Genomic DNA, 12,936 nt, shown 5'->3' on the forward strand with positions numbered 1-12,936 from the left:
AAAATAAAAATATTTACTCATAACTTGTATTTTTAATGAAGGATAAGAGTTCTAAAACCCAAACATAAAGACGTTTATTTTTTGTGTCATTTTTTTTTGGACATTTAATTTCAAAAATAAGTTGTAAAACAATATCAACGAAAGACATATAAACAATATTTCCATAAATCTTAAAACTCTTTCGCAATTTCATCTCATTGACAAACAAAGACAATAAAGTAAGGCTATTTCATTTGTGGAAATTCATTGTATATGATTAGTAAAAGCGATAAATCAATAAATAGATATTTAGTAGAAAAAAAAAATCAATTCTAGCAACAACCTTTCTTCTTATCCTTTAGCTGAAGATGAACCTTTTCCTTAACTGGCTCGTTAGCCTGGAAAATTGTGGAGTAGCAATTAGCGGCAGATTCGAAAAGATTGCGAACGCCATTTCCTGTTTTCGCTGAAGTAACAAGGAAAGCCTTAGCATTTTGCTTGGCAACCATTTCATTACCGATATTATTGAGTTTTAATGTTTCTTCATTGTTGATTGTATCTCCTTTTGTAGCAACAATATATATAAGGCAATCTGGGACTTCCTGTCTAACTCTAGCAATCCAGTTATCAACATTTGTAATTCCAGATTCATAATTATCATTAGGTGTTGGTTCGAAGCATACGAAAGCAACTTGAGATTCTCTGTAAAACATTTGAGAAATAGTTTGGAATCTTTCCTGGCCAGCTGTATCCCAAATTTGAAGTTCTACCTTCTTTCCACCTCCGACTTCAATAGTGGCGTTGCAAGATGCTGGAGCAACGGTTGGTAAAGCTTGATTTTCGAAAGGATTATCGAAAAAAGCACTAACCAAGCTGGTCTTTCCGACACCACTTGATCCTACAAGAATAACTTTAATGGTATAATCAGCATCGCCTTCGATCTCCATTGTGAAAAAATCTTATGAATCGATGCTATCGTTATTTTGTAAATTCGCTTTTTTATCGTCGTGGCTCAATAACTTTGGTTTTCTTTATGGTATTGTTTTACGATTACGTTATTTGATTGTTGTTCCCGTTTCAAATCAAATTTTCCAGCTTTTTAACGAGATTTCAAGTTTTGACCGAGGAGTTTGGCCAAAATTCTTTGGTCATGTTTTTTGTTCGATGAAGTTTGATTAACAAAGTTTCCCACTTTCTGAATTCTCAAACCACTAATAAAATTTCGTAATAAAAATCCAACGGTTTTTTGAAAAAATAATCAAACTCATAATGATCGGGTTATTTAGCAATTTGAAGAGAACCATCGAAATAGAATACTTCATTGCCATTTACACACTTTAGTTTTCACGTAGATTTCCTAAGTTTATGAGAATTTAACTCAATTTCTTACAATTTTCAATTCAATCTTCTATTTTTACCATATTTTTCACCATGATAGGCAATCTATTGTTATACTGATCTTATTTGCAAGAACCATTCAATAATAAAATACTATATATTACTTAAATATCTCATATGAAAGTTATTTCATTAAAAATGCGAATGTAATCAGAGCACATGCCATAAAAAGTCAGTAATGCCTATGTATCATGTATATTTCTCAATTATAAAAGTTTTAAGCATGACCTTGATATATAGAATTTCCTTTAGGCTGATTTGAATCACCTATTAATTTTTCTTCATGTTGGTTTGAATCACAAATCATTTTCTTTTGCTTAACATGATATTAACATATAAATTTTATGTTCTGTTAGTTTTGAGAAATGTCATATATGAACTATGATGCTGAGATCCAGTTACACTATAAGTGCTTACATGATCTTCTTAAATATTATTTTCTCAATAAATTGAAAATTTTCAAATGAATTTTTTATTAAGTATTCCAAAATTTAAGAAGTTACATATGCGAGAGGTATAAATTTATATCTCAGAAAATCCCGAATCGGAAAATGCAAAAAAAGATTTCTTCATCGAAATTCATCTTGCTTATGTTCCTAATGCCATATAAAACAATGATATTATAATTGGACATATTTTTAGAGGTTTATTGTTTTACTTTTCAAAATAATCGATTATCCGGTAGATGAATATTTTGTTAACTTTTGACACGAAGTTTGAAATTATTACCTACACATATAGATAATACTTTCTCTCTCATTGACTTATCCATTCAATTTTCTGAGATTTACCGATTTCATAGAAAAATCGAAATCACGGTAGAGCATTACAATTTTTTCAAAATTTCTTCATAACAAAATTATGAGAAAGTTGCTGCACATATATCATTAAACATTTTAAACCACTTCTTTCTTAAAAATAAAAACTCATTGAAAAAAATAATTTTTAGCGCAATGATCTTTTACCTCTTCCTTTTTTCCTTATCAATAAATCCACTGAATGCAATGTTTTCTGGACTCTCAAGAACAGAACAAGAACTTCAGTTTGTTGATTATGACAATATTCAACAAGATCTTGAAGCTGATGGCAGAATTGATACAGCAATTTCATTCGAAACATTAGTAACTGGTACGAGAACATCCAGAAGTTACTGGAAATCACTAGTTAAAATCACAAATTCGAAGTTTCAGGATTGTTTTGCATTTGGCGTCGCTCTCACATTTGGCTCTGGTGGCGCAGTATATGCACAGCAATCATGCTTATATATCCTCGAATCATCTTTTAATTCAAATAAAGCCGCTACGGGCGGATCCATTGCCGTTGTTAACTCAAGAAGCGTTGTAGAACAAGCTACATTTACATTTGATATTGCATATCAAAGAGCTGGCTCATTCTACGCCATATCATCTGATCAACTTTCAGAGGTTGATTCCGATGATGCTGTTATTTCACCGATTAATGAGATCTCAATGATTGATTCCTCTTTCTTCATGTGCCAGTCCAACGAACTATACGGTGCGGCCTACATCTACGGATCCACAAATACATATTTGCATAATGTCAGGTTCGAGAAATGCACAGCCAAAGCTCCATGCGGTGCCATTGCCATTTCAGAGAGTACAGCTTTCATTGATAGCTGCAAGTTCTTAGGCAATGCTTGCAATGTTCTACCGGACATTCCAAATGAGATCAACACTTTCAAATCGAAGATGATTAACAAGCAAAAAGGTATCCCATCAGGTGGTGGTGCCATCATCTTCAGTTGCATTGACCAATCGAAACAGTTAGTTTCCCAAAATTGCTGTTTCAACGGAAATGTCGCAAACTATCCAAACTTAAACACATTCAATGGAGCTCCTTCTATTGGTAATGACATTCTCTTCCAAGGCGATGCAAAATGGCGTTCTTTCCAAGATATATTTTCAACAGATAAAGATAATGCAGTTGCTGTTGATACAACTAAGACATCATCTGTTACAATTGATCAATACGGAACAACTTTCCATACAGTTGATGGTGTTTGCGTGACAGAAAATGATGTTTTAGATTATCCAATTAATTCTTATGAATCAACATCAGTTGTTGAAGAGTCTTCCATTAGTTATGATCCAATTAGTTACGCTGACAACACGGAAATCAACCAGAAACCAGATCCAGCAACTAAATTCCCTAATACTCCTGTAATTATTGGATATGTAAGTTATACATTGCATCCACATTCACCAGAGATTCAATTTCCAACACCTGTTGAAACACCAGCATCAACTGCTTTTGAAACTCCATTTTCTACACAAGAAACAACACCATTTTTGACTGCTTTTGAAACTCCTTTTTCAACTGCATTTCAAACAGTTGGTGAAACTCCTTTTAACACTGCATTCAGCACTGCATTTGAAACACCATTTGAAACACCATTTGAAACTGCTCATGTAACTCCTTTCGAAACAGCTTTCCAAACTGCTGGTGAAACTCCTTTCATAACTGCATTCAAAACAGAGTTTGAAACTCCATTTGAAACAGCATTTTCGACTGCTTTCGAAACACCATTCGAAACTGCTTTTATTACAGCTTTCGAAACACCATTTTCTACAGCTTTTCAAACTGCTTTCGAAACACCATATATAAAAGCTTTTCAAACAGAATTTGAAACACCATTTAATACAGTATTTGAAACACCTTATATTACTGAGTTTGATACACCATTTGAAACTGCTTTTTCAACTGCATTCGAAACACCATTTTCTACAGCATTTGAAACAGCGTTTGAGACACCATTCATTACACCAGAAAGTTCTGCTTTGATTCCACAAACTCCATTTGAAACAGCCTTTGAAACAGCTGTTGAAACACCTTTCTCAACTGCTTTCTTAACTGAATTTGAAACTCCATTCTCAACAGCTTTCCAAACTGCTTATGAAACTCCTTTCGAAACAGCATTTTCTACTGCATTCGAAACTGCATTTGAAACTCCATTTTCTACAGTATTCCAGACACCATATATTACTGAATTTGAAACACCTTTCTCTACTGCATTTGAAACAGCATTTGAAACACCATTCATTACTCCAGAAAGTTCTGCTTTGATTCCAAGAACTCCTTTCGAAACAGCCTTTGAAACAGCTTACGAAACTCCTTTCTCTACTGCTTTCGAAACTGCTTTTGAGACTCCATTTTCAACAGCATTTCAAACAGCTTTTGAAACTCCTTTCTCCACTGCTTTCAAAACTGAATTCCAAACTCCTTTCGAAACTGCTTTTTCAACAGCACATATTACACCATTTGAAACAGCATTTTCTACTTCTCATGAAACACCGTTTGGAACTGCTTTTGAAACTCCATTTTCTACTGCTTTCGAAACTGCTTTTTCAACTGCTCATGAAACACCATTTGAAACATCACATGAAACACCTTTCTCAACAGCTTTTGAAACAGCATTTGAAACTCCATTTTCAACAGCACATATTACACCATTTGAAACAGCATTTTCAACACCATTAGTTAGTATACATATCAAGGGTACGGAGGCACTGCGCGCCTCCTTACCCATTATATGTGAATTTGACACTTTACAAAACCGTTAACGTATATTTTACAACACAAACGACAACACTAACTTAACCTTAAATATTTACAAAGCTGCCAACCACTTCACCTCACTAATGTAAAAAATAAACGTTCTCACTTACAAAAGTATTGCAACTCCTCCCATTGCTGTGCTTCATATAACAGCTCATAATCTTCTGACTCACTTTCTTCTTCATATAGGTCAAAATCACTGTCATAGTTTATACCTGTAAGTTTTGACAAAGCTAATGAAACACGCTTACCGTTTGTATCATATGCTTGTATAAACTTTCCATTATGCTTGTAGTCATAAACGCTCAAACTAACTTTACCTTTTCTCCCTCGTATCTGATAGAATGTATTTTCACGAGGAACGAAGAACAAGTTCTTGAACTCATGACTAGAGATGCGAGTTTCCGAATTTTTTTAGCCCTGGGATGTCATAACCGCTGCGGTTTTGTAAAATTTGGGATAAATTTTGACAATCCATTTTTTGTGGGATGTACGTTTATATTAATTTGCTCGGCGTTTGCCGAGCTATTGTACAATCCTACTCGAATTCATTACGCAGCCCTGGTCACTCAAAGGCCAGGGCATACAATTACAAAATAGTAGAGTGAGACTCTTCTAATTTCTTCCAATCACAAGGAAGATCTTAGAAGAGCCTCACTCTACTCGAACACATTACGCAGCCCTGGTCACTCAAAGGCCAGGGCATACAATTACAAAATAGTAGAGTGAGACTCTTCTAATTTCTTCCAATCACAAGGAAGATCTTAGAAGAGCCTCACTCTACTCGAATTCATTACGCAGCCCTGGTCACTCAAAGGCCAGGGCATACAATTACAAAATAGTAGAGTGAGACTCTTCTAATTTCTTCCAATCACAAGGAAGATCTTAGAAGAGCCTCACTCTACTCGAACACATTACGCAGCCCTGGTCACTCAAAGGCCAGGGCATACAATTACAAAATAGTAGAGTGAGACTCTTCTAATTTCTTCCAATCACAAGGAAGATCTTAGAAGAGCCTCACTCTACTCGAACACATTACGCAGCTCCTGCTCAACAATGAGCAGGTCTTACCACTTTGAGAGGCTTTCGTTCGAGTTCTGATGCAGATCCCAACGCGAGCGAGAGTCTCTCAAGCAAGCTTCTAATTCGTAGCTAGAGTTTCACTCTTATGAACTGGCAGCCAATTTGAGAGACTTTCGCTCGAGATCTAATGAAAAATCAGAACTCGGCCAAAAATTGCCCAAACAGGCTTGTAATTCGTAGCTATAGTATTGATCGTATGGATGTGTTGCCAATATGAGAGACTTTCGCTCGATGTCTGATATTGCATCAGACATCGAGCGAAAGTCACTCAAAACAGCTTAGACATGTCTATTTTGACGGCATTAAATGATTTCATAGGAAATGTCTCAGTTGTTAATTAAGTTCACGTGAGCTTTTATGAATGAAAATAAGTAAAAAAAAGAATTTTCTCAAAAAAAATTGTGTACGCATTGAAATTTTTATCTATAAATTTAGATATGTCATCAATAATATAATATAATTTTAAATTCGTGGAGTACACTTGGGATAATTGAATATGGGCTACCCCATCCCAACCTCTCAAACTTCCTCTGAATTTGGACAAGGTATCCCAATCCCAAAGACCTATCTGAATAAAATGAAATAAGTATATTATATATATTATTTATTTGCTAATAATGAGCATAAATCGCTAAAATTATGAAGAAATTAAAAATTAAAAATTAAAATTAGAAAAAAATGTTGATTTAATGAGAGAATATTGTATAAAAATAGAATTATTAGCTAAAATACGTATTAATTTTATGATATTTCAATCACATTAACGAAAATCGCCCATTTTTAATTCAAATGGGCGGGAAAAAAAATAAAATTCCAAAAAAAATTGAATTGGGGAAACGATAGGGGACGGGATATGAGAAACCCCATATGTTTGGGAATTTTTCGCATCACTACTCATGACCGTTGTAGTTTGTTATCTCAATAGTTTTCGTCATTTATATAAAAATAAAATAAAAAATAAACTTAAAAATTAATGATATCACCACTCCCACACGTATGAAAACATAGCACAAAAATAAATTTAGGTGAAGTGATGAAATCTCACCTCTTTTTTCACCCGGTTTTCTACCCTGTTGAATTCATTGCTTTATAACTCTCTTCCTTGGTTTCTTTTTAGTTGCTTTCTTCACGTCTGTGTCCAACTTGACTGTCTTTCTTCTTCGTCCATAATGATACCAGTTACTTCCACCAGTCAATGGGTCAAATGGTCTTTCGTAAGGGTTTCCATACATTCCATAGGGACCATACGGAAGAACTACTAGTGGAGAAGAAACATTTTCTTTAGTTCCATCGACTCTATTTAAATGCATTGTTTCACCTTTCATCTGGTCATTAAAGTCTTTTGCGTGTTTTGCAAACTCATCGTCCTTTCCTAAAGCATTTTCTGACTCAGTCGCAACCAAATTGGATGCTTTATTTATGAGCCCTATTTTATTTAATCTTAACTTCTTTGCAACCCAGCCTCCAATCTTCCCTTTATTTGCATCTAATGTCTTCGAAACCCTTCCTCCACTCATTTTATTTACTGCGTCATAAGCTCCAAGTGCTTTTGCTCCAAATGCTAATGCTTTTGTTCCCATTGCGCCTAAAGCTGCCCAAGCTACCATTTACACCATATTAAAATCATCTCTCTTCAATATTATCTCATAAAAGTTCTCGTTACTGGAGAAAATCAATGAAACATAAGCGTTCTCACGGGCTTCGCCCTCACCGCTTTGCGGTCTATCTAACTTATTTCTTATATCATCTATACGCTTCAAAATGTCTGAACAATTGCTAACATCTTCTACAACAATTATTTCATCATGAATGACCTTCAAAAACAAACTCATTTAATATGCTATTAAAATCATCTCAATAATGAGTCCATCCTTTCCGTCTTTAGGTAGCACAACATCTTTCATTGAAGAAGGTTCGACAAGTCTTATGTTAAACTTACTGACAAAGTTTGTTATACTATAATGCTTCGGTGGCGAATACATATAGTTTGAAAGACATAGTATAGATTCTTCAGCAAATTCACTTATACTGGATTTTATAACAATGTTCTCACGAGACCAAATACCACCAATTGACAATCTTGTAAGCAATCCTGCTGAACCTTCTACTGTAAACGTCGATGGTAACATTCCACGAAGGTCATCTATTGACATCGTTGAGTCACTGTATTTAAATATTTTCTTAAAGCAATCGTCATTATCTAACCATGCAATAGCTTTGATGTTTTCATTCGAATATACATCTGCTTCATTAAATGTAAAACCTGACTTCTTTGCAGAGACGACTTTAAAATCTATTGAGTTTGTTTCAAAATTATATGCTATGGTAACTTCTGAAGGTAATGGATGCCCTTCCGCAGTCAGTTGTTCTCTCACTACCGTTTGAAGCTTTGTATTAAAAACTTTCATGTCATCTCCTGTGTCTAGGTTCACATACACAGCAACAGGAAAACTATCTTGCTTCTTTGTTTCATCATTATACCTCAAAACATTAAAGTTCTTCAATAATATTGTTCTTCCTGCTGGAATACTTCTAACTTGTCTTATTTCAATAGCTTTCTCACCTCCTACATACTCTACCCAGTGTCTTGGATATTCATAAGTATACTGACTTTCTTGAATTTTGGTTGGTTTCATCATAACATGTTCATAGTATATCTTTATACTCTTGTCAGTTAGACTCGGTGCTATGTTCTGAATATTTCTGACTTGCATTTTTAATGGAGATAAAATGAAGCATTTAATACATGACGTAGATGAAGACATGAATGAAACTACAGACAAACTTAACTCTTCTCTCATTCTTCCTTTCAGTAAGGACTATGAGTTCTGTTCAAATGGTGTGTATTTCTATTGTGGAAAGATGGGTTCAGGTAAGACATTTAACCTCATTCGTCATATACTCATAACAGAGCGTTTAGGAAACGACTCTTACTATGACCAAATCATTATATCAGCAACTTCAGACTCTATGGACTCAACAGCGAAAACATTTATGTCAAAAGTTCAAGCCTCTGTCGTTAAAGTTCCAGACAGTGAACTCATTGAATTTCTTCAACGTTACATTCGACGTAAGAGGAAATATTATGCCATCGTAGAGTTCATACAGTCAGGAATGCAAAAGACTTCTGAGGAGATGGAAAGAATTATTGACAAACACCACTTACGTCAGTACTCAGGAGTTTACGATATGAAACGACTGACAAACTACATTCTATCAAAACTTTCAAAATACCCCTTCAAAAAATATCCTTCAAACACTCTGCTCGTTTGCGACGACTTCGCCGGAAAAGGTTTAGTTTCAAAGCCTGGCTCACCATTAGCTAACATCATTACTAAAGTCAGACATTACCACTTAACTGTAGCAATACTTATGCAAACATGGAGGTTTTTAGCTTTAAACATAAAACGTCTCATAACTGACTTCGTTATCTTTCAAGGTTTCTCACGTTATGATATTGAACTCATTTGGAAACAGTCAGGTATAACATTACCTTTTGAAGAAATTTGGGAAGCATATAAGTCTCTCATCTCTCCTCGTTCATACCTTGAGGTTCATATCATGACTAATACCATTAAAGTCAAAAATATTCCATGGGAACGACCAACATTGTTTTAAAGTTTAACCTTCAATTGACTGATGGTAAACAAATTCCATGCATCTCTGTCGCCATTTCTGTTAATATTTTTGCTGTCATTCATATCATCCACTTCTCCATCCGTTAGCTTTTGAGGATATGCGTTAGAATAGCTGTTCTTAAATGAAGGCTTTTCACCTTTGAGAGCATAAACTCTATAACTTTCTGCATACTTTATGTTTGAACCTCCTGAGCCATCATTGACATAAATTTTTATAGGCTTCCACCCTTTGTTCATGTTCCTGCTTCTTCCCTTAGCTCTTTTGTTCAGTAGTTCTACATCTTTATACACAGCACCTGTCTCAGTGAATTCAACAATATTTTCATTCGTTAGCTTTACATTCAAACCCTTGTCGAGTATATTGCTCATTTCATACATATAAAAGGTTTTTATTCTATATGAAATGAGAAGCAAATCCATCTTAGCTGGTGCCGTTAATGTTCCAATTGAACCAACATCAAATGTTGACTCACGAACGACAAACAATATTGTCATAAAGAACTATAGTTCAGAGTGTTTGAAAGAAAAAGAACCAGAACTTAAGTCGGTGAATTTAAACACAGCTTCAAACGCTAACGCTACATCAGATGTTAAGTTAGAGTATCCACCACTGGACCAAATTCTTTCAAGAGAAGCCAACGACAACCCTTACACAAATGTTCAAACAAATCCTTCAGATAACGTAGACCATTACCTTCTTCAGTTATACCAAACAATTTTACTCAAAGACGATAAGAAACTTTTGACAAATCTTATAAGTAAGAACCAAATAATTCTAACAAAGGAGGACCTTGAAAATGTTATATCACGAATAACAGGGAAACAATGTGTCATTGACTATCTCGACCCTGAAATCGAATGCTGTGGTCAAACTCCACTATTCATGAAAATAGGTAACATCCGCATCATTGAAACACCAGGAACTACAGGAGTTGAGTTTAAGTATAAATATTCGAATGAATATACAAAACTTTCAACAGAATATAAACTTTGTTTGAAATATGTTTTAGTAAATTAAAGCAATTTGTAATATCTGTCCAAAACTTCTTCAACACTATTGAACTCATCTTCATAATGCAAACCTAATCTTATTGACTTGGTGCAGTTTTCACTAACATAATATTTTTCTGTTCTCTTGACTGACATAACTAACTCATTTGTTTCATCAAACAGCAACAACCAAAGTTCATGACCTAATACATAACATTCATACTTTATATTTTTAGCTCTGAGTTCTCTTGTAAGCTGTTGCATTTAATATTTTCTAAAAAGTCAACTTCAACAGTCATTCGCACTGGTGCCTTCAGTTCTACAGGCTCTCCTTGAAAGTCAACAAGTCTGAATTGCATGTCTTTCAAATTATGAGGACTAATGCGAACCCATTTACCTAAATGAGTTGCTATGACAGGAACGTTTGGAATGAACATTGAATTTACTTCATAACAGAAAGACTTATATTCTACTGAACCTTTACTATTAACTCCTGAAATACCCGTGACATTAGCTATTTTTGACTCAATGTACAAACAATTGCCATAACATACGTATGGAACAGATTTCATCTCAATCGTTTTGTCAACACCTTTCAAAGGAAATGTCATATGGTATGCTCCCAGAAGCAATTGAACTCTATGACTCATTCGTGTTATCTTAAACTCCTTCGCATAACTGAACTTCAATGTTCCCTCAGAAGAGAGTTCGACATCTATGTTGTCAATAGTTTCTTCATTTATGAGAGTATCTATGACTCCAGCAATTTTATCTATTCTATACCCAGCTCTGTTAGGAAATGTTACAACACTTCTTTTGTCATCTATTTCAATCTCTATGAAATCTGTTTCATCTGTTATGACAAAAGTTGCGATAGTATTGAAGTCAACAACTCTGAAAGCAAGTGCTTCATTCTGAAGACCTAAGTTTGTTTGTAGCTTTACTATTCCGTATTCGTTTGGGTCTGTACTTTGCAAATAGAACAACATTTTATTCTCATTAAAATATGACTATTGCTGCATATGCGTATGAAACAAATGAAGCAAGAAGAGCACATGAACTAGTAAACGAAAACTCAACTTTAACCATTGAAGGCAATGATTTAGTCATTGACGATGGAAAAACTAAAAAAGTCATTGATTTCGATACTTTTAACACGTATGACCCATTCATTACAACAAGCAAGGTTCCTATCATAAATGATGGAACGGTGCAATATATAAATTCTACAGTAGATGCCTCATTAGTGAAAGTATTAAATGTTCTCATTGAATTGTTAAAGAGCTTTCGATTTGACGACAACATTAAATGCCTAAAGAATTTAGTCATGAATGAGAAACAAATTCTCGGCGTTGCTGGTAACAGTAATGATGTACACCTTATGACATTAGAATATTATAACGAACATAAAGATGAACTGAAAGGAGAGAAGGGTGACACCGGACCACAAGGAATACAAGGAATACAAGGACCACAAGGAATACAAGGAATACAAGGACCTCAAGGCGAAAACGGTTTGGATGGTGAAGATGGAAAGGATGGAAAAACTGCTAAATCATGTATATGGAACCTTATAAATACTGGTTTAACAGCTGCTTCATATGGAGTTCTTCAATACCAAATCGGAAAGATATGGGCAGTACTTGGTGAAGAAGTTTTAGATGACGTTAAAAATGCTTTGAACTTCATTTCAAATGGTTCGGATACTATTAAAACTTTATCTGGTTGGATGCAAGAAACAAGGAGTCAAATAGATACTGTAAGACGTATAGCAAACAATGCACGTACGGGATTGGATACTTTACGAGAAGCACAAAATACACTAAAGGAAGCAAATGATATTCTTGGCTCAGTATCAGACATGCATGAAGATTGGCTTAAAGGTATTGACAAATCTTTAAAAAATCACAGTCAGTCTATTGCTGACTACAAGAAAAGTATAGATTTTTTACATAGTGCTATGGACGTACATGATGGAAGCATAAGGAACTTACTTAATGCTAACAATAACTTACCAGGAACTATTAAAGCATTTATAAAGTCCTTTGTAAAACCTGGTGCTCTAACATTTAGGTCTTTGAGAGCAAGAGCATTGAAGTCAAGAGATGCAGAAACTCCAACAGAACCTACAGAAGGAACTGAAACAACAGAAACTCCAGAAGAACCACCAAAACCAACAGCTAATGAAATATTGTTCGAATATTTTCCAAGGTACTCTGTTCTCATTGCATACATTCAAGAAATACTTAAGAAAGCAGACTTGACTTTAGGA

At 34.6% G+C, this 12,936-nt stretch overlaps 9 protein-coding genes across 9 annotated transcripts, besides 2 other annotated features; 4 read left to right on the plus strand and 5 right to left on the minus strand.

The window, feature by feature from the left end:
• Nucleotides 1–19: 19 nt before the first annotated feature.
• TVAGG3_1032920 (GTPase protein) lies at nucleotides 20–926 on the minus strand (the record flags this gene model as incomplete). Its single annotated transcript, XM_001304245.2, has 1 exon — nucleotides 312–926. One exon carries the CDS (start codon nucleotides 924–926, stop codon nucleotides 312–314), a length of 615 nt encoding a protein of 204 aa, XP_001304246.1.
• A 1,455-nt stretch (nucleotides 927–2,381) lies between these two features.
• Nucleotides 2,382–4,958, plus strand: TVAGG3_1032930 (bifunctional inhibitor/lipid-transfer protein/seed storage 2s albumin superfamily protein family; the record flags this gene model as incomplete). The annotated part of the gene is made up of 1 exon (XM_001304244.1): nucleotides 2,382–4,958. The coding sequence occupies one exon, from the start codon at nucleotides 2,382–2,384 to the stop codon at nucleotides 4,956–4,958; it is 2,577 nt and encodes an 858-aa protein (XP_001304245.1).
• Nucleotides 4,959–6,928: 1,970 nt separating this feature from the next.
• Nucleotides 6,929–7,141: a terminal%2Cinverted (terminal inverted repeat of Maverick-1B transposon ID:TVAGG3_1032940).
• Nucleotides 6,929–12,936: part of a mobile genetic element that runs on past the window's edge.
• TVAGG3_1032950 (protein of unknown function, DUF4107 family) lies at nucleotides 7,227–7,553 on the minus strand (the record flags this gene model as incomplete). The annotated part of the gene is made up of 1 exon (XM_001304243.2): nucleotides 7,227–7,553. A coding segment is annotated over one exon (327 nt), but the record flags the coding sequence as incomplete, so codon positions are not given.
• On the minus strand, nucleotides 7,869–8,750 carry TVAGG3_1032960 (uncharacterized protein; the record flags this gene model as incomplete). Its single annotated transcript, XM_001304242.1, has 1 exon — nucleotides 7,869–8,750. The coding sequence occupies one exon, from the start codon at nucleotides 8,748–8,750 to the stop codon at nucleotides 7,869–7,871; it is 882 nt and encodes a 293-aa protein (XP_001304243.1).
• Nucleotides 8,800–9,654, plus strand: TVAGG3_1032970 (protein of unknown function, DUF4106 family; the record flags this gene model as incomplete). Its single annotated transcript, XM_001304241.1, has 1 exon — nucleotides 8,800–9,654. The coding sequence occupies one exon, from the start codon at nucleotides 8,800–8,802 to the stop codon at nucleotides 9,652–9,654; it is 855 nt and encodes a 284-aa protein (XP_001304242.1).
• TVAGG3_1032980 (uncharacterized protein) lies at nucleotides 9,651–10,052 on the minus strand (the record flags this gene model as incomplete). Its single annotated transcript, XM_001304240.1, has 1 exon — nucleotides 9,651–10,052. One exon carries the CDS (start codon nucleotides 10,050–10,052, stop codon nucleotides 9,651–9,653), a length of 402 nt encoding a protein of 133 aa, XP_001304241.1.
• TVAGG3_1032990 (uncharacterized protein) lies at nucleotides 10,078–10,692 on the plus strand (the record flags this gene model as incomplete). The annotated part of the gene is made up of 1 exon (XM_051255239.1): nucleotides 10,078–10,692. One exon carries the CDS (start codon nucleotides 10,078–10,080, stop codon nucleotides 10,690–10,692), a length of 615 nt encoding a protein of 204 aa, XP_051080813.1.
• On the minus strand, nucleotides 10,889–11,236 carry TVAGG3_1033000 (uncharacterized protein; the record flags this gene model as incomplete). The annotated part of the gene is made up of 1 exon (XM_051255240.1): nucleotides 10,889–11,236. One exon carries the CDS (start codon nucleotides 11,234–11,236, stop codon nucleotides 10,889–10,891), a length of 348 nt encoding a protein of 115 aa, XP_051080814.1.
• TVAGG3_1033010 (organellar and viral DNA polymerase type B) lies at nucleotides 11,671–12,503 on the plus strand (the record flags this gene model as incomplete). The annotated part of the gene is made up of 1 exon (XM_001305434.2): nucleotides 11,671–12,503. A coding segment is annotated over one exon (833 nt), but the record flags the coding sequence as incomplete, so codon positions are not given.

The sequence above is a fragment of the Trichomonas vaginalis genome, chromosome I (genome assembly GCF_026262505.1).
Source record: "Trichomonas vaginalis G3 chromosome I, whole genome shotgun sequence".
In the NCBI taxonomy this organism is placed as follows: Eukaryota; Parabasalia; order Trichomonadida; family Trichomonadidae; genus Trichomonas; species Trichomonas vaginalis.